This window comes from Seriola dumerili, unplaced genomic scaffold (assembly GCF_002260705.1).
Source record: "Seriola dumerili isolate Sdu_G_001 unplaced genomic scaffold, Sdu_1.0 BDQW01001661.1, whole genome shotgun sequence".
NCBI lineage: Eukaryota > Metazoa > Chordata > Actinopteri > Carangiformes > Carangidae > Seriola > Seriola dumerili.
In genome coordinates this window covers 504,559-528,634 of record NW_019175916.1, presented here as the reverse complement: position 1 = coordinate 528,634, position 24,076 = coordinate 504,559, and the positions used below count along the sequence as shown (strand labels likewise).

General features: G+C 39.0%; 4 protein-coding genes across 4 annotated transcripts in view; 3 read left to right on the top strand and 1 right to left on the bottom strand.

Moving 5' to 3' along the window:
* The window catches only part of LOC111238807 (FH1/FH2 domain-containing protein 3-like), a 100,248-nt gene extending 96,847 nt beyond the window's left edge, over positions 1-3,401 (bottom strand). The window contains exon 1 of the mRNA XM_022768494.1: positions 3,237-3,401. Within this exon, the coding sequence (XP_022624215.1) occupies positions 3,237-3,401 (165 nt within the window). The remainder of the gene's footprint in view (positions 1-3,236) is intronic.
* LOC111238778 (sodium-dependent neutral amino acid transporter B(0)AT1-like) lies at positions 3,058-9,440 on the top strand. The gene is made up of 13 exons (XM_022768457.1): positions 3,058-3,090; positions 4,896-5,097; positions 5,946-6,086; positions 6,169-6,306; positions 6,407-6,588; positions 6,673-6,783; positions 6,949-7,061; positions 7,156-7,284; positions 7,382-7,538; positions 7,662-7,866; positions 7,945-8,104; positions 8,968-9,130; positions 9,249-9,440. The coding sequence occupies exons 2-13, from the start codon at positions 4,899-4,901 to the stop codon at positions 9,438-9,440; spliced, it is 1,890 nt and encodes a 629-aa protein (XP_022624178.1). The 5' UTR covers positions 3,058-3,090; positions 4,896-4,898.
* A 1,413-nt stretch (positions 9,441-10,853) lies between these two features.
* Positions 10,854-15,424, top strand: LOC111238806 (sodium-dependent neutral amino acid transporter B(0)AT3-like). The gene is made up of 12 exons (XM_022768492.1): positions 10,854-11,028; positions 11,916-12,056; positions 12,240-12,377; positions 12,488-12,669; positions 13,050-13,160; positions 13,257-13,369; positions 13,454-13,582; positions 13,819-13,975; positions 14,074-14,278; positions 14,699-14,858; positions 14,956-15,118; positions 15,230-15,424. Exons 1-12 carry the CDS (start codon positions 10,854-10,856, stop codon positions 15,422-15,424), a joined length of 1,869 nt encoding a protein of 622 aa, XP_022624213.1.
* Positions 15,425-17,262: 1,838 nt separating this feature from the next.
* LOC111238811 (solute carrier family 40 member 1-like) lies at positions 17,263-21,336 on the top strand. The gene is made up of 8 exons (XM_022768500.1): positions 17,263-17,365; positions 17,461-17,528; positions 17,691-17,850; positions 18,172-18,287; positions 18,496-18,622; positions 18,785-19,030; positions 19,814-20,494; positions 21,077-21,336. Exons 1-8 carry the CDS (start codon positions 17,263-17,265, stop codon positions 21,334-21,336), a joined length of 1,761 nt encoding a protein of 586 aa, XP_022624221.1.
* The last annotated feature ends 2,740 nt before the right edge of the window (positions 21,337-24,076 follow it).

Sequence of the window (24,076 nt, the reverse complement as noted above, 5' to 3'; positions counted from 1 at the left end):
TTTGTTTGATAAAGGTGAGGATGGTATTTGCGGTGTTTCTCTGAAGGCAAGTAATTGAAAACACATTAAAACACACTTGATGCATGAAAGAGAAACCACAACAGTAATCTTAAATTCCTGTCAAGCATGTAGAGGATGAGTCCGTCCACAGATGCTGCATTCTTCTGCAAGGAGCCCTCTGCTGAGACAACCCTCTAAAATGCAGAGACCGGCAAAACCTCAACTCTGCATAACAATGTGTAAAAGAATTCAAAGGAGCTCTGACAGGCATGGAGGAGGAACCTGTATTTTACAGCATTTAACATAACTTCTCATTATAGGACTCTGTAATTTCTTAAGAAAAAATGCAGGAAAACAACCGGCCCAAAAATTGAAATTGGTAAAGTGAGAGTCCATTCTCCAAGACTTAGCCACATTTTCCCTCCCTTGATTTCTGCTTTGCAAACTGATGCAAGGCCTCAAGGCCACCGAGACACAAACTATAAAGCACTGACAGAGGAGAAAGCACATGAAGGTTTACTGATCTATTGATTTGTGCTGACAAAAACTGTAGATTTGGAATAACTCCAACAGATTTTGAAAAGCATGCACATTACGTCATCTGACAAGGACAATGTATTATTCATGACAAAATCAAATGGCTGAGTCAGGTAGTGGATGACTAGTTATACTTTCCAGTAGCAATAGAAAAGATGCTGCAGCTGTTCTCTTTATCACAAATGGTCTATTTTGGGAGAAGTGTTTAAATTTTTATGCAAGCTTTCAGAACATTCACCAGTACTATTGCAATAACACATTACGTGCTGTATGACGACACATGGTGGCATGGCATTTTCAAAAAGGCCACGGGATGAAAACATGATTTCGATGTGGGCTTGCTGCCCTGACAAAGCTGTTGTTGCTACACAACAACAGATCTATAGTGTGACTTCTTATTGCTATCAAATTTAAACCCTACATTATGGCTTTAATGCTCAAAACTGACAGGTGCCATCCCATGTATAACCCAATCTCTCTCTCTCTCTCACACACACACACACACACCCACACACACACACACACACCCACACACACACACACACACACACACACACACTCTTGAGACTGCAGACTGAAACTGACAGGAACAGCCCAGGATACAGCATATGCAAGCTGTTCTGAGTCCCTCGGCACCATGTGTTAGCAGTGTGCTATTTATACCAGAATGACCTGCACCATAGAGACAGAGCTCAAAGACAACAGGTCTGTTGTCAAAGGTCTTTATAGGGTCACACCAAAGTCCCTTCTTCAAACTTTTGAAGGTGTCAATCAGAGAACTTGTTGCTCAAATGTGGTGACACAGTCTTGTCATCCACCTGATTGTTATTCTTTTTTTCCTTTATGAAAAGCACAAGCTCTGTTCCCTCAAGTTATTGCTAACCACGAATGTCCATGTGACCAAATCTCACTAACCAGGCGCTGCGGAGCCTACCAGTGGTACTCCCTCTCTGTCTAGTTTGTGGTCCAGCTGGCCCACTGCTAAACTGAGACCAGTCGACTGTGCAAAGTACATCAGCTCTTTGTTTGTGTTTTTAATTCTACCCGCTTCCCTCTCCTCTCTCAAACAGTGGAAAGCGTTCCCATCCCATCCTGCTGGTCAGGCTGAGTGGGCTGCAGAATGAGAGCCAGGCTTGTGGTGATCCACAGCATCCTGAGGCTTCCATGACTTATCTTACCAGCTCTACTCAAACAAGATGGAGTACCACTGATCTGACAGAATGAAGAAAGACCCAAATTAACTTTCTATTTACGCGACTTCCTGACCAGACTAAGAAGAATGCTCAATAAAAGACTCAACCTCAGATGCTGTGGCCCCTTTGCTTTGTTTAAATTGAAAGGTCAGTAGATGAGGCCTTTTGGAAATGTGTTTGATTACACATGGTCTAATCAGAAGAGAGAAACCAGCATTTCTCAAGATATAGCATTCAGAGGCCTACAAAAGAAAAAAAAAAATAGAAAATGGGCTTTACGTTTCCATTATTTGTCACTGGCTTTCTTTGGGGGAAACTTAAACAGGGAAATTAAGCCGTACCAAAGAAGAACACTCAGTTATTTTGAGCTACTTAACACTGGCTGTGCAGTTGTGGATCCAGGGAAGGCAAACTTTTGCAACCAAAACAATGTGTACTGTATCACCTTCTCATAGCGTTAGGAATAAATATACGGACGTGACGAAGCTGACCGAAGACAACAATGTGGATGCACAGCAAAGATGTATTTTGCTTTTGACCAAGGTAATAGCTGAATATACCAAAATGGTTAATGGTCAAAATACAAAAATATGCAAAACAATAAAAAATATGCTGTGACAGTTTGGATACACATGATTCAGAAGTTGTGTTGAGATCAGATGGTTTCTAATTTAAATCCCCAGATCTAGGACAATCCAGGTCAGGAATTACCCTCTTCCATCTCTCAATAACTGCCCAACTGGCCATTTGCTCCCACCTACTCTAATTGGGGCTGTGTAGTGATAATAGCAGAAGTGCTTTCCTACATAGATTTAATGCCTTCCCATTCATGATACTACAAATGCAAAGCAGGCTACTTTTCCATTAAGTTTTTTTTTCTTTTCCTTCAGCTATTTCATAGTTAAGACAAGAAGAAAGTGAGGAAAGGTTACATTTTTCAGAGTAGAAGTAAAACAAGAAGTAAAGCGATCATTAATAATATATTCAGTGTACCACATCCACATTCTCTGTTCCCTTATTTGCTCGCTTCTTTTCTCTTACACAAAATAACAAAACCTTTCCAGATTTTGAAAGGTCTCCCAAAGTGGACATAATGAATAGTAAGAAAAGCAGGTTCAACAGAAAGGGGATTAGTGTTGTGGTTTAGGTAAACATTAACAGATGCCTGCCTCCCCTCAGTCAAATAATGGGTGCCTACTTCAGCCCAATATCACCTAAAGCCACCAAATATTCTATAATTTCCTATTATAGGCCTAATATACTGACATTGTGCATGCAATAATTGTTTAACAGATATGTTGATGCTGCATCAGCATCCCACAGCCTATCAGCAAACCCCTTCACACTGACTCAATCATTGGTCCATTAGGTTTGTTTGCTAGTAACCCCATCAACATGTTCAAGCTAATTATTAATTTAGAATTTTCTAGGTGTGGACTCCTCATGAGACCCATTTAAAGAAATGTGAACCAAAGCAAAATCAAGAGACTAGAGAGTACTGCATACCTTCTGTGGGGCTTTTAGCAGCCGGTGGACTCCAGCAATCTGATTTATCAGAGGAATATCTTCCCTGAACGTGTAGAGAGGTGGTCTGGTGGGCTCAGGGAAATTGGTGCTGTTAAATGGATCAGTATCATCTAAGAACTGTACCCTGCATATAAACGTAGCCATGATGTATCCATGCAAGGCTATTTTGGATGATCAAAATAGTGGATGCGACACCACAGCCTGTGACAGACGCGCAAAACCCCCCTCCCCCCCTCCCCCCCGGCCAGAGAACTACCGGCAGGTCTTCTGCAGTAGCAAAATCCTGCACCCTCTGTTATCCTTGGACCTTCTCCATTCGCTTCACGCAGCTCAGAGGACGCAGGACAGTGTACACAAGAGTCCCAAAAGTAACGATCCAGGATACCTCCCTTCAAGAGATACGGTTAGTCAGAGCGGTGTGGAAATGAACGGGGCGGCAGTATCCAAGGGCATTGCGGGCGGTTGAGGTGCTGAGGCAGACTGCGGACGGGACTGCTACACTTGGCGCCTGGTCTGTGAGAGCGATGGGAAGCGGCTCCCTCCTCAAGCACAAACTCTGCCAGGGGGACACAGCAGCCAGACCTCAGCCGGTCGACACAGCTCATATTACAGGCGCAACGGCGGCCTCCAGTGGTGAAAGTGAGAAGTACAGAAAACTGCACTGCACTGAAGCTTGCAGTGTCTCAAGCAACGCACACACCAGCAAAAACACCTTAGATAGATACAGTAGATGGTAGATAGACAAATTGAGCTAGTATAGATAGATAGCCGAAAAACAGATGACAGACAGCTGGAGAACAGAACCCCCTCTAGCATTTAAGCAGTATATAGACAATAAATGATTTATAACACACTGTAATACACCTTGATGTAATGGGCTAAGACTACTATTTCTATGCTGAAGAGTGAACCTTGAACATGTGTTCATTTCATTTATTTTTTAACAGTTTAAAACCTATCTGTGAATGATTTGTACATGTGATTTGTTCATTTCTTATTTTATAATATCACTACAGCTATGTTACCGTCTACTGTGTTTCCAGTCGTCCATTAACCCTTCATACACTGGTTACTGATTCTTCATAGGAGAAGTTATAGTTGTTGACAGATACATATACACATAACTAGATATCAATCACAGAGACGGATAACTCAAAATTTGGGCAAATAAAACTATCTGTATGGCTAGAATAGGGACAGGTGTTTGACCTTTTTCAATACTACTTTACTCAATCATTCCTGAGTTTTTGTCACTATAACAAACAAAATTCTCTCTTTTATCATAAAATTATTGAGCTTTGATACCCAACTCTACATTACATACTCTACACTAACTGTAGATGATGAACTGGATGAACTGACTCTTAAGGGTGTTACCATGCAATAAATCCAATAAAAAATGTAAGTCAAGTTTGGTGACCGTTGCGCACTGACCCCTCCCCATGATAAGACACCAGTTAACTGTCATGAGTGTTCTTGCTCTGCTCAGGCTGCACACCTCCAAACGATGCTCTCTGACACCACAACCTCGTCAATCTATTACAGAGTTACAGTACATCTCGCAGTGTGAGCTACAATTTACATTCCAACACTGTACAGTGCACTATTGTATCACTACAATCCTACAGTGTTTGACAGATCATGAAGCTGCAACTCCCCAATCCGGGCCTGGAGGACAGGATATTGTCCCATCAACAGCTGGACAAGCTGGAGGAGGAAGAGGCTGGAGACGGACCAAAATGGGACAACAAGGCCCAGTACATGCTGACCTGTGTGGGGTTTTGTGTGGGACTCGGAAATGTCTGGCGCTTCCCCTATCTGTGTCAGAGTCATGGAGGAGGCAAGTGATGGTTTCATGCACTTATTCCATATTTGATTATTTTCAATAACACTGCTTAAGCAGAAGAAAAATAGTTCATACATCATTATGTCCAATCCAGACCTTGTAGAAGAGTACAGAAGTATTAAGAGTATACTAATGTGTTTGCCTGCTCTTGCCACTGGGATTACATTTTGATTTGCCTTGTTGTTAAAAAAAAAAAAAAGAAAAAGGAAAAAAAGAAGAGCAAGAAAGTTCCTCTAGAATATTGTGTGTCTTTACATTGGATTATTTGTGTTAAATTTTTGCAAACTACCCTTAATTTGTCTACGAGGATAACTGAGTGTGTTGATGAGATCTATAGAATACAGGAAGTTAGGTAGTTAATTACCAGTATCACAAGACCACTGATGCAGCAATGACTACATCCTTGTAAAATCTGTTAAACAGTAGATATAAGAAGCAGCTACAGTCACATTCAGCGGTGTAGACTCAAAAAGCTGACTTGTAACTGATCTGTTCAGATAAGAAACTTTATACCCTCTGACTGTCAGGGAATCCTTGTAAAGTGCTGCAAAGCTTGAATGGAGTGTACATTGCACTATAAACCTGGCGGCATTCACTGTCTTTATCTCTGCACGTGCTCATGTGTATCCTGCATGATTAACCTCAATGTGTTATGAAATTTATTTCTATTTCCTGTTGAATATGAAGTCTCTCTGTCTCCTCTTCAGAAAAAAGAAATTGTACTCACTTCTCTGATTTTTTCTAGAGATCAAAAACAGTTGAGGATGTATTGAAAAATGCCAAAAACTGACAGATTTATTGTCAAAATGACAATATTAACAGTTCCTTTGCTTTTCCTCCAGGTGCATTTATGATACCATTTCTGATCCTACTGGTCCTTGAAGGAATCCCACTTCTGCATCTGGAGTTTGCCATCGGTCAACGTTTAAGAAGAGGAAGCTTGGGAGTGTGGGCTACAATTCATCCTTATTTGACTGGCATTGGTAAGCAATGTTTTGCACAATGACTGCTACAACTAGTGGAAAGATGCCTTAAAAGAAAAACTTTTATAACATTAATTTGCAGGTATTGCATCCATGTGTGTATCTCTGACAATCAGTCTCTACTACAACACCATCATTGCCTGGATTTTGTGGTATTTCTTCAACTCTTTTCAAGAGCCTCTGCCATGGAGCCAATGTCCCACGAATACCAATTTAACAGGTAGTACTACAACAATTGTGTTGTACTTCAGAAAGAAAAGTGATTTTAGAAACTGTTGATTTTAACTTAAGTGTTACACACTGTCGTTAAATTCTGTTAGGATTTATCTCAGAGTGTGAAAGGAGCTCCCCAGTGGATTATTTTTGGTACAGGGAGACCCTGAACACAACTCCCACAATTGAAGAGGATGGTGGGCTGCAGTGGTGGATACTGTTATGCCATATTTGTGCATGGTCTGTGCTCTATATCTGCATCATTCGTGGGATTGAGACAACTGGGAAGGTACAGTACATTTCTTCCTACAAGGTTAAAGAAAATTTTCAATTCATCTTAACAATAATTTTGTAAATATGTTATTTTCCCAAGGCCGTGTATGTGACATCAACCCTTCCCTATGTGGTGCTCACAATATTTCTGATAAGGGGACTGACCCTGAAAGGCTCTTTGAATGGAATAAAGTTTCTCTTCACCCCAGATGTAAGTTGCATTTTTACAAATAAGAATGTACTGACTATCCATTTGTTTAAATATATTTTATAATAGATGTTGTTATCTGTTATATCTAAAAAATACCATAAACCCTAATTCCTCATGAGAGGTAAAGTAAAATTGCATAATTTTCTAACACACTAACTATTCCAGTTAACAGAGCTGGCAAAGCCATCAACATGGCTTGATGCGGGTGCTCAGGTTTTCTATTCCTTCTCTCTGGCTTTTGGTGGTCTCATTTCCTTCTCCAGCTACAACTCAGTGCAGTAAGTGTGTCAACTTGTTTATTACGCCTGTGTCATTTAAAGTTACAGGGTTTATGTACGGTACTCTAAATAAACATAACGTTTTTTCCTTTAGTAACAACTGTGAACAGGATGCAGTGACCATCTCTATCATCAACGGCATCACCTCCGTCTACGCTGCAACTGTCATTTACACCATTATCGGCTTCAGAGCAACAGAGAGATTTGACAACTGTCTTTCTGGGTACATTATGTCTTTTTTTGCCGAACAGCATTTTTTCCTTCCTGAGCAATAAGTCAACTGTGAAAACCTCTTCAACCTAATGAATTTTGGCTTTCAGAAACATCATAGCACTACTAAATGTGTTTGACCTTGCGGAGGGAGATATCACTGACAGCAACTATAATCAGGTTGTTCAACGTCTCAATGAAACACACCCTGAGGTTATTCAAGGACTGGATCTGAAAACCTGCAACTTGAATACTTTTCTCAGTGAGGTAAGATTTCAGCAGATCTGAGTAAGATTATTTATGCACCAATGCAGCAGCTTCAATTTTAGTGTAAAATAAATGATGCATATAATTCTCTATACTATAACGCTGTGCTGTGTTTCGGCCTAGGGAGTTGAGGGAACTGGTTTAGCCTTCATTGTGTTCACTGAGGCTATCACCAAGATGCCCCTCTCACCAGTGTGGGCCGTCCTTTTCTTCATAATGCTCTTCTGTCTTGGCCTGTCATCTATGTTTGGTAACATCGAGGGAGTTCTAGTGCCACTGCAAGACCTCAAAGTTTTCCCTAAGACATGGCCAAAAGAGGCTATCACTGGTAAATCCACATCTGTTCTCTCATTTTCAATTAACAAGGTGTTCGAGTACATTTAGTCAATTCTTTGCTCTCCTTCAGGTGTAACGTGCATGCTCTGCTGTCTGGTGGGTCTAATATTTCTCCAAGGCTCAGGGACCTATTGGCTTTCACTCTTTGACACCTATGGAGGATCCATCCCTTTGCTAGTTGTAGCTTTCTGCGAAATGGTCACAGTGGTTTACATATATGGGATAGACAGGTAATATTAAAACACAAAAACTGTTTACTGTTTTGTAAACTCTTTAATATCTTTTAAAATCATGTTCTTAATGTCTAGTGTTGTTTTTAATACTGTGTGGTGGCGAAGTCAAGGACAGTTTTCCATCCTGGGGAAAATGAAGTCCCTAAGAAAACTAACAAATTTAAGTTGTGAGCTATAACACAATGAAAGCCAGTGTTGACAAACTTGTCATGATTTATTATCTGCAGGATGTGAACATTATAGGAATAGTTTTGATAGTTCTACCCCGTTGTTGCTTGTATGCTTAGATTAGGGTCAATTATTTTTCTTTTTATCTTAACTACTACTGACTAACCGAATTACCTTTTTTGAGCATACTCAATCTGGCAATATCATATAATCACTTGGTATTGATTTTTCCAGTTAAGGGATAAGAGGAAAATAATATATCATGGAATCAAAAGCATAGCACATTATTGCACCACCTTTACTAACAGAAGCTTGTGTGTTTTTCTTATTTGTCTACATATTCTTGCCAATGCAATATGTGGAAGGGCTGAACGATATGCACAAAAAAAAAAAAAAAAAAAGTCATATTGAGATCGTTTGACAGCCACTGCGATTGCAATATGAGTCACAATTTTAGTTGGAATGGTCATTTTAATTTTTGTGGAAAAAAATGATTGAATGAATGATTTTTGCTGGGGTCTGTATCAAACATGCATGTTATCTTATCATTTTTATGGTATGCGGTGACACATTTTACCTTTATCAAAAAATTGCAGCTCCTGCAAATTGGTTATTGCACATGGCCATATTGCAATTTAGATAATATTTCAATTAATTGCTCAACCCCAGTATGTGTGTCACTGTCCTCCTAGGTTCAATGACGATATAAAGTTCATGATTGGACACAAACCCAACTTCTTCTGGCAGGCAACATGGAGAGTCATCAGCCCGCTCATTATGCTTTTCATCTTGGTCTTTTACCTCGTGACTAAAGTTTCTGAAAAGGTCTTTTACAAAGCGTGGGATCCTGAATCGGTAAATATGAATTTATTCAATTTATATTTATGAATTATGGATATGGATAATATAAAACACGATGTCCTGTACTATAAAAAAAACTCAAAAAAATACAATTTTCTCTCCCTCTTTGTAGGAGAAATTTCCTACACTTGAGGAAAAGCCATATCCAGTCTGGATCTATGTGATCATCTTCATATTGGCAGGAATACCGAGTATTGCTGTACCTTTTGTTGCGCTCTGGAAATGTATTAAGACAAAGAAGAGTGACAAGTCACACCTCTACAATATCTCAGACCAAATTCAAATGAACAAATCCGTAGCCTAATTTTCTTTGGTAAAATTCAAATAACTGATATAGTTTTATCTACGCAATTTTAAAATAGTAGGCAGAGTTTTCTTCAAACAGAACTCCCTGTTTCTTCAGCCACCTGTGGGAATATGCAAAGCTCTTATTTCTTAGCAGTGAAAAGCTGGAAAATTCAAAAGACATAACATTTCCCCTTTGCTTTAAAGTTGGTCTGTTTTCCTGTTTGATAAAAGACTCCTTCCACAACAGTAGCTTATTGGCTTACTCTGCTGTAATTTCTTTGTCAAGTAGTGATAAGGCTCTCTGTAAGATCCTGTTGCACCTGTCATAAAGAGTATGTGCAAAGCTAAAGGAATGCTGCTTGCATGGCTAAAAACGTCATAAAAACAATATAATGGAATGAAGATAACACCTCTCTGAAGTGTCATGAAAATTTTAATGCTTATGTTTTTAATGGCTATTATAATGTGTAACCTGGACCCAATAACTCTGGATGTGACTTTGGTAAATGTGTATATTTCGAAAAAACAAGTTTGTATTTTTTGTCTAATTACTGCAGGGAACTGATTAATGGCAAATCTAGCGTTTTCATTTCTACAGCAGAGTTCTGTTGAGGGTGGATTCTTTACTAGGGTTTTGTATTATATGAGCTATAGTGTACCATCATGTGATCAGACAACTCGATTTTGAGACTGGGGGAGCTGGACCTGAAGCTATGTAATGACAGTGTACCTTTCTGTCCAGCTGGAGTCACTGTTGTGACATGTTAACAGTGTGGACTGTTTCAGAAGTGAGTTAAATATTGATTAAATCAAATGCACATCGTTTTTTTTTTTTTTTTTTTTTTTTTTTTTTTAAATTCCCTGTATTTCTGCATTCACCTCTAATTTGTAAAGTGAATCACACTAAGTGTCCCTTATGACTCTACTCTGTGTTTTCTGATTTTCAGTGAGGAATAATAGATGTGTCTGATGAATATGATACATAAGTCTTTTTTGAGACTGCTTCTGATAAGGAATTCCACAATGTTTTTAAATGCAGTGTAAACAGAGTTTGATTATTACTGTCGACTGAAATAACTCAGACTGTGTGCAAATATCAGTAATGTAAACTGTATCAAATTAATACGGCATGTGCACTATCACACTTTCACTCCCTGGGTTCCTTATTTATGCCGCTTTGTATTACAATCAACTGCCTCTGTTATCAGCGTGATATCATGCCGCTTTATACAAGGGCTTTTTATTAAACAAACAAGCCACATTGTTCCCACAGCTTCACCAGCCAGCAAGAAATACAAGGCTGATAAAGCAAACGTCACCCCCCCCGTCTCCTGATACAAACAGGTGAGGAGTCAGCAGGTTCTCTTTCGACCGAGGGAAAAGTCAAGACACAAAAAAGATTTGGGCTAGCCTCATAGAATATACCAAAATGACAAAGGAGAAACAAGAGATGGAGACAGAAACTGGAAGTGCTGAGGAGGATGAGATGAATGAAAGGCCAAAGTGGGACAATAAAGTTCAATATTTGTTAACCTGCATAGGTTTTGCTGTGGGACTTGGTAATGTGTGGAGATTTCCATATTTGTGTCAGATCTATGGTGGAGGTAAGAGAATTTAATTTCTTGCTTTGTAATGTTACCACAAAAAGTAAATTCGGACAGTCTGGTAAAGAGCTGGCTTTTCACTTGGTTTTCCATGTCAAGAAATATTTTACAGTCAATTAACCAAATGCTCTTTGACAAAATGGGGAACTGTGGAAAAACTGCTCTTAAATGCTGCTACCTAAAACTGAATTATCTTTTGCTATCATTTTTATTCCCTTAAGTTATGAAAATACAAACTTTAAAAAAAAAAAAAAAAAAAAAAAATTTATGTAAACAACCATCCTCACCAGGGTAACTGTCTAATATGTTCCCACAATACTAGCAATCAGTTGTATACACAAACACACACACTGACTGTTCGGATATGACAGCCTGATCTTCATGCTGTAATTATCTTGTTTGTTTTTCTTTTACAAAATAGATGTTTCTAACTGAAAATGAAGAAATATGATTTTGACTATAAAACATTTTTAGATAAACCTTCAAATTATATTTATGAATTCTTATAATTTCTTTCCAATTACTTCCCACTCTGTGTACATCTGTAACTTACTGTTACATTAGCAGTCAAATGTAAACATCATAACAACATATATTTACTAATGTTTTTATATGACTGTTGATGTCTTTATCATTGAGTCATCTTGTTTTTGCTTTCTTTCCTTTTCTTTTTGATATGCAAAATGACTTGAATAATCTCATCTTGCATGTTTATTTTTCCATTGACTGTTGATAATATAATGTCCAGTAATCAGAAAATGAATGACCTTAACGGAAATGCTGATGGCTTTTTTTTTTTTTTTTTGGAAGGTGAAGTCAATTGCGCACTGACAAAGTCATGTTTATTGTTTAATTTATTTTTACTTTTACATTTCTTTTATTTCAAGGGGCGTTTCTGATTCCTTATGTCATTGCCTTGGTGTTTGAGGGACTTCCTCTGTTGCACATGGAGCTGGCCATCGGACAACGGCTCCGCATGGGAAGTGTTGGAGTCTGGAACTCAATATCCCCATATTTGGGAGGTTTAGGTGAGAACCTTTATTATCAATGAGTGTTAAACCTTTTTAGAATTCATTAAGAAATTCAAGATGCCAAAATGGGGGAATAAACAGAAGAACATAAAGTCATGACTGCCTTGAGATCACTGCCATCTCTACTCTACATGAATTTCTTTTATTGGATAATATCTATGTGTCTACGTGTAAACACAGGTGTGGCTTCCATGGCAGTATCCTTCCTAGTTGGTCTGTTCTACAACATGATCTTAGCCTGGATCCTCTGGTACTTCTTCCACTCCTTTCAAAGTCCACTACCCTGGAGGGACTGCCCAATAAACTTGAATCATACTGGTAATTTTTACATCACAAATAATTAGAATGCTTAATAACAACTGATATAAAAGACAGAAGACAGTCCAATTAATTAATCACAATATAATAATCTAATCTCTTTGATACAGGGTATGTAACCGAATGTGAAAAGAGCTCACCAGTGAACTATTTTTGGTATCATGAAACACTGAACATAACACCAGACATCGAGACCAGTGGGTCCTTACAGTGGTGGCTCGTGTTGTGTCTTGCATCTGCTTGGTGCCTTGTGTACATCTGCTTCATACGTGGAATTGAGACCATAGGAAAAGTAAGTTATCAGTTTGATTTAATGTTAAAAAAAGTAGTAGTAATAGATACCAGTAATTGATGGCAAAATTATGGTATCATTAGAGTAAAGCTGGCTTTCCTCACACAGATTGACATGAGCTAAAAGACACATGAATATGAAAGGGATCCTAATTTTGCAGGACTCCACCAATGAAACTGCTCAACATGTTGAACAGCTACACAAGCGACATCAACTCAAAACTGTTTAGAGCCGTTTAAAATTTCTCCAACATTAAGATTCTTCACATCAACCTTTCAAAATAACCCGCACACTGACAAGTAACCAGCTGATGTTACCAAAACCTGCACATGAAATACAGGTGTATGAGGTGGATATTAAATACTAAACTTTTTCAACAGGCCATTTACGTCACGGCCACTTTTCCATATCTTGTTCTGACGATCTTCTTGGTCAGAGCCTTGACTCTGTCTGGGGCAAGTGATGGCTTAATATATCTCTTCACTCCGAATGTAAGTTTGCTCTTAGCTTCTTACTGAAATAATTTCATAACAACATGTAATGAGTAAAATCTGAAATCAAACTAAAAATGAATATGTTCATCACAGTGGGAAACCCTGAAGAATCCTAAAGTCTGGTTGGATGCTGCTACTCAGATCTTTTTCTCTTTGTCTTTGGCCTTTGGGGGACTTATTGCTTTTTCCAGTTATAATGCTCAGAAGTAAGAACATTTGAAGCCGTTTTCATCCACTGTATAATACAGAGAATCTTTTTTTAAAATTGAGGAAGTATTCTGTCTTTGCAGGAATAATTGTGAGAGAGATGCCCTAATTGTTGGATGTGTGAACAGTTTTACATCGATATATGCATCAATTCCTATTTTTGCCATTCTTGGATTTAAAGCAAATGAAAACTACAACGATTGCCGAAATTGGTATGTACCATTGGGGTAATTATGGTGTGTCATAGTAAAGTATATTCAGCTCCATAATTATACCTTATTATTAATAAATGTGCAACTGACAGTTATGTCATTAGAAGACTGCAAAGCAATGTAACCATGTTAACTATACTACTATATACACCACTACAGTATCAGTCAAAATTTTATTTTATTTTAAGTTTTAACAGTAATATTAACAGGCTGATTTAATGTCTTGTTTATTTTAGGAACATACTAAGACTGACAAATGCATTTAACATTGGGGATGAAAACATAACTCTTGAAAACTATGATCACTGGTTAAACTATCTCAATGGAACTGATCCGTCAGAGGTCGAAAGCCTCAGTCTAAAAACCTGCAATCTTCAGACTTTCCTTGACCAGGTATTGTACCGTTAGTATTAAAATAGTTTTGATGACAGTTTTCTAAACAAGGTTTTATGAGGTTGTGTATGAGATTATTTATCGCATCCTACCTGTAGAGCGCTTCTGGAACTGGACTGGCCTTCATTGTGTTCACTGAGGCGGTGATAAGAATGCCAGGCTCTCAGGTATGGGCGGTGCTGTTCTTTGTAATGCTCTTCAGCCTGGGCCTGTCCTCCATGTTTGGAAATCTAGAGGGGGTCCTCACTCCTCTGCTGGACCTGCACATGGTTCCACCCTGGCTTCCTAAGGAGATTTTCACAGGTAAATAGAAAGATCTAATAACTTCATATGAAAGACTAGTTTGTATTGTGTTATGACATTACAGTAATTATGACACTCTTACACAAAAGTCTCATGTACTGTATAAAGCCCAGCTGCTGTTGAATTTTGGAAACATTAACCCTAAAATATGCAATTCTTGCATTAATTCTTTCCATGTGAAATTAAGTCCTCTTGAAATTAAATAGTTGATTATCATCTGCTACATCATAATATATTCTCTCATAGGATGCCAATATGTGTCCAAGCAGCACACTACTCTTTCAAATTTCAAATTACTTTCATTGGGATAGATTGTTTAATGGTCTCCATATTATAATATTGTCTTCAGCATATTAATTATCATGGAATAAAACAATATCATAAACTTCTATTTCTTCTATTTTGCTTTTTTGCTCATAGGGTTAATATGTCTCATATCCTTTACTGTGGCTCTCATCTTTACTCTGGGATCTGGAAACTACTGGCTGGAGATATTCAACAGCTACGTGGGATCCATGCCTCTGCTCATCATAGCATTCTTTGAGATCATCAGTGTGGTTTACATCTATGGAATAAATAGGTGATATTGTAATTCATGTCACAATTATATTTGCAAGGTTATAAGATATTTGAACGATTTGACAATGATTTGACAATGAGTTTCCATGCGTCCACAGGTTTAATGACGACATTGAATGGATGACAGGTCGGAGGCCGAACATCTACTGGCAGGCTACTTGGCGCTTCATCAGCCCTTTCATGCTACTCGTGGTTTTTGTTGCATACGTTGTGATTGAGGCAGAAAAACGACCGACATATAGCGCCTGGAACCCAGATTACGTAAGGAAGATTTTACAGTCCCACAACATCACTGCATAGAATTTGTTAAATCTGGCACAAAGTGAAAAAAAACTAAAAAAACATCGACTTTCCACTCCATTACCTTCACAGGTGAACTTCCCCCTCGCTGATGTTCTGCACTATCCTGAATGGGTTTTTGTTATCTGTGTGCTCCTATCTGTCCTTCCTGTCGTGTCCATTCCTCTTGTGGCTCTCTACAGATTCATCGGTTTCCTGAAGAAGTACATCATGGACAGGCACAATCAAAACCCATACGCAATTGAATTCTGTAATGGAGAATTTTAACTGAAATTGTTTTTGCTGTTCTATTAGATTAGTGGTCAGGACTACTATGAGATATTTTGTCATTGGATAACTTCCTATTGTACATATTTATTTGGAAAGAAAAGGGTAAACAAAAACTGATTATTTTTATTTTTTTCTATCTTTGTATAGCGTGGTATTGTAAGCTTCTAATTTCATTACAGTTTAAATTACATTATCACTACTATAGTGTATTAGCAGTAACAGCTGTAATATCAGTATATTTGCTAAATGAAAACACATTAATTTTGTCTTAATTTACACAAGTGTATTTATATTGGGGAAGGAAATGCAAACAGTCAGCCAGATGAAATCAATGAAGGACAATATCCCTGAGAAAAATTTGCTTATTACCAAAGGCTGGAACAGAGAATATAAGATCTGTGTTGATATTTGATTAAAGGAAGACAACAGTTAATTTCCTGTGTTGATGCTTTGAATGGGAACAAGCGGAGAGTGATGGATAACTCTTCTGAATGGTTTGCGATAAGCTCATTATTAGTTTTCAAAAAAAATATCACATGTACAATGTGTACAAGCGAAGCCGCATGAGAGGGTGCTTGTAGTAAAGTTGCGTTTGTATGTTCAGGCAACGTCATCACCGTCGACATTTATTAATACTATGCATCATCTTGTAAGTCACATTCTCAACTGCCTAGGTAACGGATTTTTGTGTGCTATAATATAGTTATGTGCTCTCTACCCTACGTTACTTGCAAGAGTGAAGAGTGATGTAGTGTTGCACAATGTGTCCTTTATGTAACTTTTTTTTTTTTTTTTTTTTCTCCACGTCAACAGTGCATGTGGGTGTATGAGAGTAGTAGGACTGTGCTTGTGTGTGTGTGAGGGTGCATGCATGTGCTCACTTGCCATGCGCATGTGTGTGTGTGTGTATTTTGAGTCATACGAGTTACACTGTTATCCTTTTTTGTGGTGTGGGTGGACAGTGATATTGTCCCCCTGGTGTCACGTGCTTTGGAATATGCTGGCTGCCTTTGTTGTCCCTCTGCCTGTTCTGCTTTTCTGGCACTTTCATACAATGGTGCACTTGAACACTGTGATGTTATTAAGCCTTTCAAACTACTACAGCTTGAATTCCAGCTCTCAGGAAAGACTAGCATCCCAATGTAGGATACATGGCACAAGATACACCATCGAGGAACAACAGCGAGGATTGAGTGTAACATCATAACAAAGGTGACGATTGACCCTGCAATGACTTATGAGAGTTTTAATCATTGTCAGTTTAAGACTGCATTTATAGAGCTATGCAAGGTGTCATGCTAATGGTACTATCAGTATTGTAAATACCTGACAAAATCTTATTGTTGATATGGTGTTTCTGTTCTTTTTTTTCCTGCTTCACAACTTGACCTATTGACCCATTGTAGCCATTATTTATGCCTCTTTTATATTTGAAAAAAAATATGATGTAACTAATTAAATATGAAGTGAAACAGTTATGGTGTCGCAATCACACTAAGGAGGTTACAGTGGTACGTTGAGTTCAAAAGGACATGGTGTTTCAACTTTTGTTGCATTATGTCGCCAGCTAAGAAAAATAAACGGTGTTGACCTTTGGTGTTGTTCTAGAATTGCTTATAAGTAAATAACCAGTAATCCTGTAAGTGGAATAAACACTCTTGAAGTCATCAATAGCAAAGTAACCTTAGTAGAACAACCTAAACTAAACTGTCTTTCAAAATATCTCAGCGAGTGAGTGCTGTGACCTACAGTATTGTTAACACTGTACTATCAACAATGGAACAAGAGTGCGACAAGTTCAACAGTTTTTTGGACCCACCATCCTACTCTAGGCGATGTCCCAGCGAGCAGATGCCTCCCAGTGTGGTGGGGTTGTGGTCGAGTTTGAGGCTGACGACATCAGGGATGCGCGAGCTAATAGAGCCCGGAGTATGCCAGGTGAACTCAACTTTAAATCCAACTAGAATTGGTGCAATGTGTTTGCAGCAAATATAATGTGTGCTTATTCGATTTTTATGCATTTCCTTGTAAAGGTTCAGCTCTTATCTACCTCAAGGGTCCCAAGTTTCTCATCTATGTCAGTGGAGCATTGTCAATGTGGGTAAGAATCATTTCCTGAAGAAACAGATTCCTGGAGCAATAGATAAGACATCGAAACTTAAATAACTGCAAGGTAGTCTACTTACTGTAAACTGTGTGACAACATACAGACAGCATCTTTCAAAGCAACATATAATGATGACATTTATGTTGTGTTAAACAGGGTGACCGCATGTGGCACTTTGCTATCTCTGTGTTCCTGATTGAGCTGTACGGCCGTAACCTGCTGTTGACTGCGGTGTTTGGATTGGTAGTGGCTGGGTCAGTGCTCCTACTTGGGGCTTTGATTGGAGACTGGGTTGATCGCAATCCCAGAAATAAAGGTATGCATGACTATTTCACACACACGTCTGAACATTTTAGCATGCAGTATATCACAGAACAGTGATAGAGATCAGTGGATTTCAATCTTGGGCACAGAAGTGTGCTGGTTTCCTATCTCACCAGGTGATAAATTGCATTCACCCGTAAATCAGTCCCTGATTTGATAGCTAGACTCAACACCAGCAGGACTCAAGGCACAAGGTTTACAGCCACTGACTCATATCTGTCAAGGCTAGCATTCATTTTTTACAGAATATATTATCAATGTTCTAAGAGTCTAAAAAAAATTTTTTCTTTTTTTTTTTTGTCCCCTATTTTAGTTGCACATGCGTCTCTTTTCATTCAGAACATCTCAGTGACAGTATGTAGCATTGTGCTCATGTTGGTGTTCTCATATAAGCAAAGGATTGAGCAGATCTGGGACGGATGGCTTACTGTGAGTACACACTACATATGACTAATAATTACATTTCATAACTTGATTCCTTGTTGATCTGCAAACAGGATACTCACCATGACTGTTACACAGAGGAGTTATTGCTGCTGTTGTCCCCTCTGTCCTGTGTCCCTGTTGTCTCTGCTTCTGAGCTTGTGGCTACTCTGTGCTGTCATAGTAACATGTTGCATCGCAAAACTCACACAAGGTGGTTTGTTATACGGTGGTGATCGTCCTGGCAGATGTGGCAAACCTTGCAAGCACAGCGCTGACCATTGCCATTCAGAGGGACTGGATAGTGGTTATCACAGGCTACAACCGAGGTCACTTAGCTGGTGAGGGGATTTGCTCTCTGTTTATGCAAATGTTCGTTTGTATTCCATGTTTGTCATGGGCTCGCATCACAGAGAATATCAGGTACTGCTCCGTTTTCTGCTCTTGCTAAAACTCCTCCAGTGGAAGCTCATTAACCTCTGTGTCTTTGATCCTAACAAAAGGAATGAATGCAACCATGAGGCGGATAGATCAGGTGACTAACATCCTGGCCCCACTAGCAGTGGGACAGGTCATGACCCTGGCCTCCAATGTAGTTGGCTGTGGCTTCATCCTGGGCTGGAACCTTGTGTCTCTCATTGTGGAGTTCTTCTTCTTGTCACGGGTGTACCGCATCGTCCCTGCTCTTTCAATCAAACCACCAGTATTGGAGGAGGATGAGGTGTATCTGCAGAGCATGGAGAGGAGAAGTTCACAAGGTATGAGTTAATCATTTCTGCATTCCTAGATTTTAACATTAGAATGCAACTGGATTTAGAGAAAATATGCTTAAAGGGCAACAGCATCATGGATTCCTATACATGTTAAATGACCTTATAAATATACAAAATAAAAACAGGCTAAACTTAAATAAACTTGCTTTAGGTGAAAATATGTTAGCGATGTAGAGATGGCATACAGTAGCTAGATTCATCATCTCAAATTTGAACTTTGAATTTCAATTTCATTTTGAAAACTTGCTTTGATGGCAGGATTAATGGGTGGACATCATTACAGGTGCTATCTAGTGCAATTTGTACCAATTTTCATGGACCTTGAGGGAATGATTACAATTTCACTCTAAATACCCCGGCAGTTCTTTGAAATGACATCAGAAAAATTATGTGTAATTAACATTTTTTACATTACAGTCCTCTAGATTGTGATATGATGCCTTTCTTGAATTATAAAAACACTGTAATTAGCCAGGAACTATCAACTACAACGGGGCTTAATGAGTGCTGTCATTTCTTTTAGTTCTCTACAATCACTTTAAGTGGACTAAAGTCATTACAGAATAAAAATGATCAAGCTCCAAAGCTTCAGTGAAGCATCTGACACAATCCTCAGTTTGTGTTCAGCACCAGCAGTCACAGTCCATGTTAGCATAGGTGGTCTGTATTTGACAGATGATGTGAAGGGTGTAGAACACCAACTGAGGCTTGTTCATTTAATGGACAGAAGTGATGGATGCAATTCCTGTTTCTCATCAGGGGAAGGTAATGTCGCACAACCTCAACCTCTGACAGAAGGCAACTGCAACATAAGCCTGCCCCTAAAAGAAATCACAGACCTGCCGCTGTGTTTCCGGAGGTTTCGCTGGTTGGTGAGCACCTGTAAGGACGGTTGGAGGGCCTACTATCGACAGCCTGTCTTCCTGGCAGGAATGGGTCTGGCTTTCCTCTACACCACCGTACTGGGCTTCGACTGCATCACCACCGGCTATGCCTACACTCAGGGTATAAGCGGCTCTCTCCTTAGTCTACTGATGGGTGTATCAGCTATCACAGGGCTGATGGGCACCGTGATGTTCACCAGACTCAGGAAGACCTATGGCCTGGTTAACACAGGAATCATCTCAAGCTGCCTCCACCTGGGCTGCTTGCTGCTGTGTGTGTGCTCTGTGTTTGCCCCTGGCAGCCCTATGGATCTTAGCTTGCTGATGCCCTACATTACCTCCAACTCCTCTTCTGAACTTGGAGGGATGGCAAGTCAAAGGCAAAAACACACTTATCCTCTGAGGGGAGGCAGCAATCAGCCACTGCTTCCTGACCGCTCCTCCATTCATTGGACCAACAACACTGTGCTTTTTGACAATGTGCCCTCTGGCTCAGCGCCAGAATCCTACATCTCCATTATCCTGCTGTTCTTGGGTGTCATCACAGCACGCATCGGTGAGTACATAGACATCTGAAGCTGATTGGATTCAACAGACACCAAAACTTAAATGAGTACATATACTAGTATACAATTAATCAGAATGCTATCAACTGTAAAGCCTGGCCCATATATGAGCATCGCAGATACTACCAGTCAATCCAGCTTATTGTGAATGTATTGCTATCTGTGTTGGGCAGTAAAATACCAAAGATATGATTAAGTATTAGAAAGTGTCACTGTTACATAGTTTATACACCAGAAAGCACCGTCAAAAACTGTAAACTGTCCCACTCAGTACATATATTGGTTTTTCTTTTTTTTGTATTTTAACCTTATAATGATAGTCAATGGTGCAGTTGCATTGTCAGTGTATGTGGCATAGTCAGTGCGCCACCAGGATGCCCTGTAGGTACATATCAATGTTGGGACAGCTTTAAAAAAAAAAAAAAAAAAAAATCCAGTAATTCTTGGGCTCCTGTTGACTGTTCCCATCAATTAAATGTTTGTATAAAAGGGTTGAATGCCCAGCTGTTAAGACTATTGGCTAATTTAATCTCCAGGTCAATTTTTAAACCCCAGTGACATCTGTGTTTTAGGTCTCTGGTCCTTCGACCTGACAGTGACTCAGCTCCTGCAGGAGAACATCTGTGAGTCAGAGAGGGGTGTGGTAAACGGGGTGCAGAGCTCTATGAATTACCTGATGGATCTGCTTCACTTCATAATGGTCATCTCTGCTCCACAGCCACAGCACTTTGGCATCCTAGTTATCATTTCTGTATTATTCATCACCACTGGGCATACTATGTACTTCCTGTACGCACACAAAGCCAAAAGAAAACGCCGCCTCGACACATAAGGAGCAGACGTGGCCCACACATCCAGGCATGAGATGCTTACCAGCACTGACTCCACTCTGCACCTGTGAAATGAATGTCTCCCTCCTGTTCCTTCAGCAATCTTATTGCAACACTCCACTCCCGACGTAGCCATTCATTTCAGCACAACACAGCAAGTGCCTGTCACACCTCGGTTGCTTTCTTCCTGCAGGGCCATGTGCCACAGCAGCAAACAAGAACTCAGGTGAAGTAGAGTGGGAGACACGCTCTCCCTTCGTGTACATACGTTGAGGTGGCTACAATAAATGCAGCAATGGTACCTCCAGGGGAACTGTCCTAATCTAATGTTCAACAGGACACCAAGGTAATGGCTAAGGCACCAGCACATGCCTTTGCAAACCCTGTAGGATTACTGCAAGACTTTCATCAAACAAGCCTGTTAACTTACATAGCTTTTTGGATGGGAGGGTGGATGGATGGAGAGATTTTTCTAACCTTCACTCAGTTAAGAACTGGTGTTGTTAGGGAAACTTAACAGTGATACATGAAAATATAAACAAGACAAGACAGTATTTTTACAAGTGGCATCGATGTTACTGATCCGTCCACTTGGAAATATTCCAGGATGTCCAGAAAGGAACATAAAGGGAACTTGATGTGAGATTGTTTGATTTTAAAAAAAAAAGAAAAAAAATCAGAAAGGCACCCCCCTTTTAATGGACAGAAGTGAAAGGACAAAGTATTTCCTTCCCCTGGTTTGTTTCTCTGTGGATGAATCAAGCAAACATTTGCCTTTCTTTTATGCATGTAAACCTGGTTTATGGATTACGACAACAACAAAAAAGATCACATCATACCATGTACTTTAGTCAAACTTCAATACAAACTATTTTATTCTAATTGCTTGTGTACTTAGATAAATAAAAATAGTTTCCAAACTTTCTTTCCTTCCCATATAAAGAGTGATATTAATAGTTTTATAGAAATCCAAGCGGAAAGCAATCTTCATTTTGTGACATGTTTGAAATCAGTGATAGCTATGTGTTGATAGAAAATGTCGATCACTGCTATTGGCAGGATTGTATTACACTTTGCTTCATTCTTTTGTAGTTCTGATGAACTAAACTTTACCTTACCTCAACTAAGAACAAGAACACTTTGGAATATGACTTGGGAATTACTCTCAGCTACTGTATGTTTTCATATCTCCTTCATGTACAGTGGAAATAACATCAAAGTTTAACCTTCTGTCATACAACCAGCAACACATCTCAATATATTTGTATAATTTTCCTGTGAAATTTCCATATTGTATGTTGTCCATATTTTTCAGACTGACTATTATGATAATAAAGATGACTGAAGAGGATTTGGCCTCAAGTCTTCTGAACAGAATAATCAACAAATAAATAGTTGTAATGTAAAATAAAGTGATACACATGCAATGCTTCTACTAAATCATCTGAATATACTGCAAAATGTCATTGGACCTAATAATTCACGGCCTGATGAGTAAATAAAGTCATCAATTCAACCCTCACAATTTAATGTTACTCTGCTCTATAAGAATCATTCCAATAAAAAAAGGACAGCCACATGGTTTAATGCTGTCTGTTCCTTGTGGACTCTAGATATTTGATGTATACTGTACATTTACATGTAACTTCAAATGTCCAATATCACCATGGCGTAAGCTCACTTCAATCAAGATTATGCTGACAACTTTGTTAAAGCTGCAGCCCAACTATTAGAGATCTTATACAATCTAGGATACACTACCACATGTGGAATAATTTCATTATCAGTTAGAATCAAGCTGTAGCATCCATAATGCTATCAATGTTGTTGGCAGAAATACCTATAATGTCAAAAGGAAACTGCAAGAAGAGGACTACTGAAAGAAGATATAAAACATTTACACAGCACATAATTGTTGAGGGTATAAACATATCACAGTCAGGGAAGATACTGTAGCCATATGCAAATGTAATGGCTTTTTGCAGCCAGTAGAGGTCAATGTCACATTAAATGGTCATCACCGTACCAGAATAGGAAAGCTTTAGGCCTTGGTGCACTACCACCACACATAGGATCTAAGCACTGCATCTTAAATCTAAAGATTTTGTATAAATTGTCAGCACCAGCCAAAAGTAATTGTAATAATTTTAACAATCATCCAGAGGAGAACAAACGAGAACATATGAGGGTGGACAGAATAATGGAGTATCACAGGAGAAATATGATATATCAACCATCTAAAGTCATGAGATTTCAAGAGGGTAATCATCTTCAATTTAAAGACAGAAATACGGCACCTTATATAGTTTTTTTCCACACATCACATTGCAACCAACACTGCCAGCGTCTCCAGTGTGTAAACCCCTAACTTATTGTATGTTGTTCTGTTGTTCACCTCAAATGCTGTCACTCCTGTCTTGAGTTTCTTAGCACTTTCTATATAAATCTGTGTAAAATCACTATATTCTTTCATTACATGATAGTTGACTGCACTTACCAAATATATTTTTATCTTTTCCTTTCCTTTCAACCTCTAACAAATACCAATCGATATAGGATAAACCAGGTGAACTACTGAAAGGCTTACCCTCAGATCACACACTCCAATTCTTTTGTCATTTCCTACTGAAAGTTATCCCTCTCTTTACTCCCAGTACTCCTGCAACAGTCCTTTTGTGGGATAAGAATAATTGTGTCCCTGCAAATTAGTCCAGTAGTTTGCCATCAGTTGCATCCTTCATG

Coding starts and splice junctions, on each gene's coding strand:
- LOC111238806 (XM_022768492.1), top strand. CDS start 10,854: ATGACAAAGGAGAAACAAGAGATGGAGACAGAAACTGGAAGTGCTGAG. Junction 13,370..13,453: donor TCCAGTTATAATGCTCAGAA/GTAAGAACATTT, acceptor CTGTCTTTGCAG/GAATAATTGTGAGAGAGATG. Junction 14,859..14,955: donor TACATCTATGGAATAAATAG/GTGATATTGTAA, acceptor ATGCGTCCACAG/GTTTAATGACGACATTGAAT.
- LOC111238811 (XM_022768500.1), top strand. CDS start 17,263: ATGTCCCAGCGAGCAGATGCCTCCCAGTGTGGTGGGGTTGTGGTCGAG. Junction 17,851..18,171: donor TCGCAATCCCAGAAATAAAG/GTATGCATGACT, acceptor CCCCTATTTTAG/TTGCACATGCGTCTCTTTTC. Junction 18,623..18,784: donor CAACCGAGGTCACTTAGCTG/GTGAGGGGATTT, acceptor TCCTAACAAAAG/GAATGAATGCAACCATGAGG.
- LOC111238778 (XM_022768457.1), top strand. CDS start 4,899: ATGAAGCTGCAACTCCCCAATCCGGGCCTGGAGGACAGGATATTGTCC. Junction 6,087..6,168: donor TCCTTATTTGACTGGCATTG/GTAAGCAATGTT, acceptor ATTAATTTGCAG/GTATTGCATCCATGTGTGTA. Junction 6,589..6,672: donor GGATTGAGACAACTGGGAAG/GTACAGTACATT, acceptor TATTTTCCCAAG/GCCGTGTATGTGACATCAAC.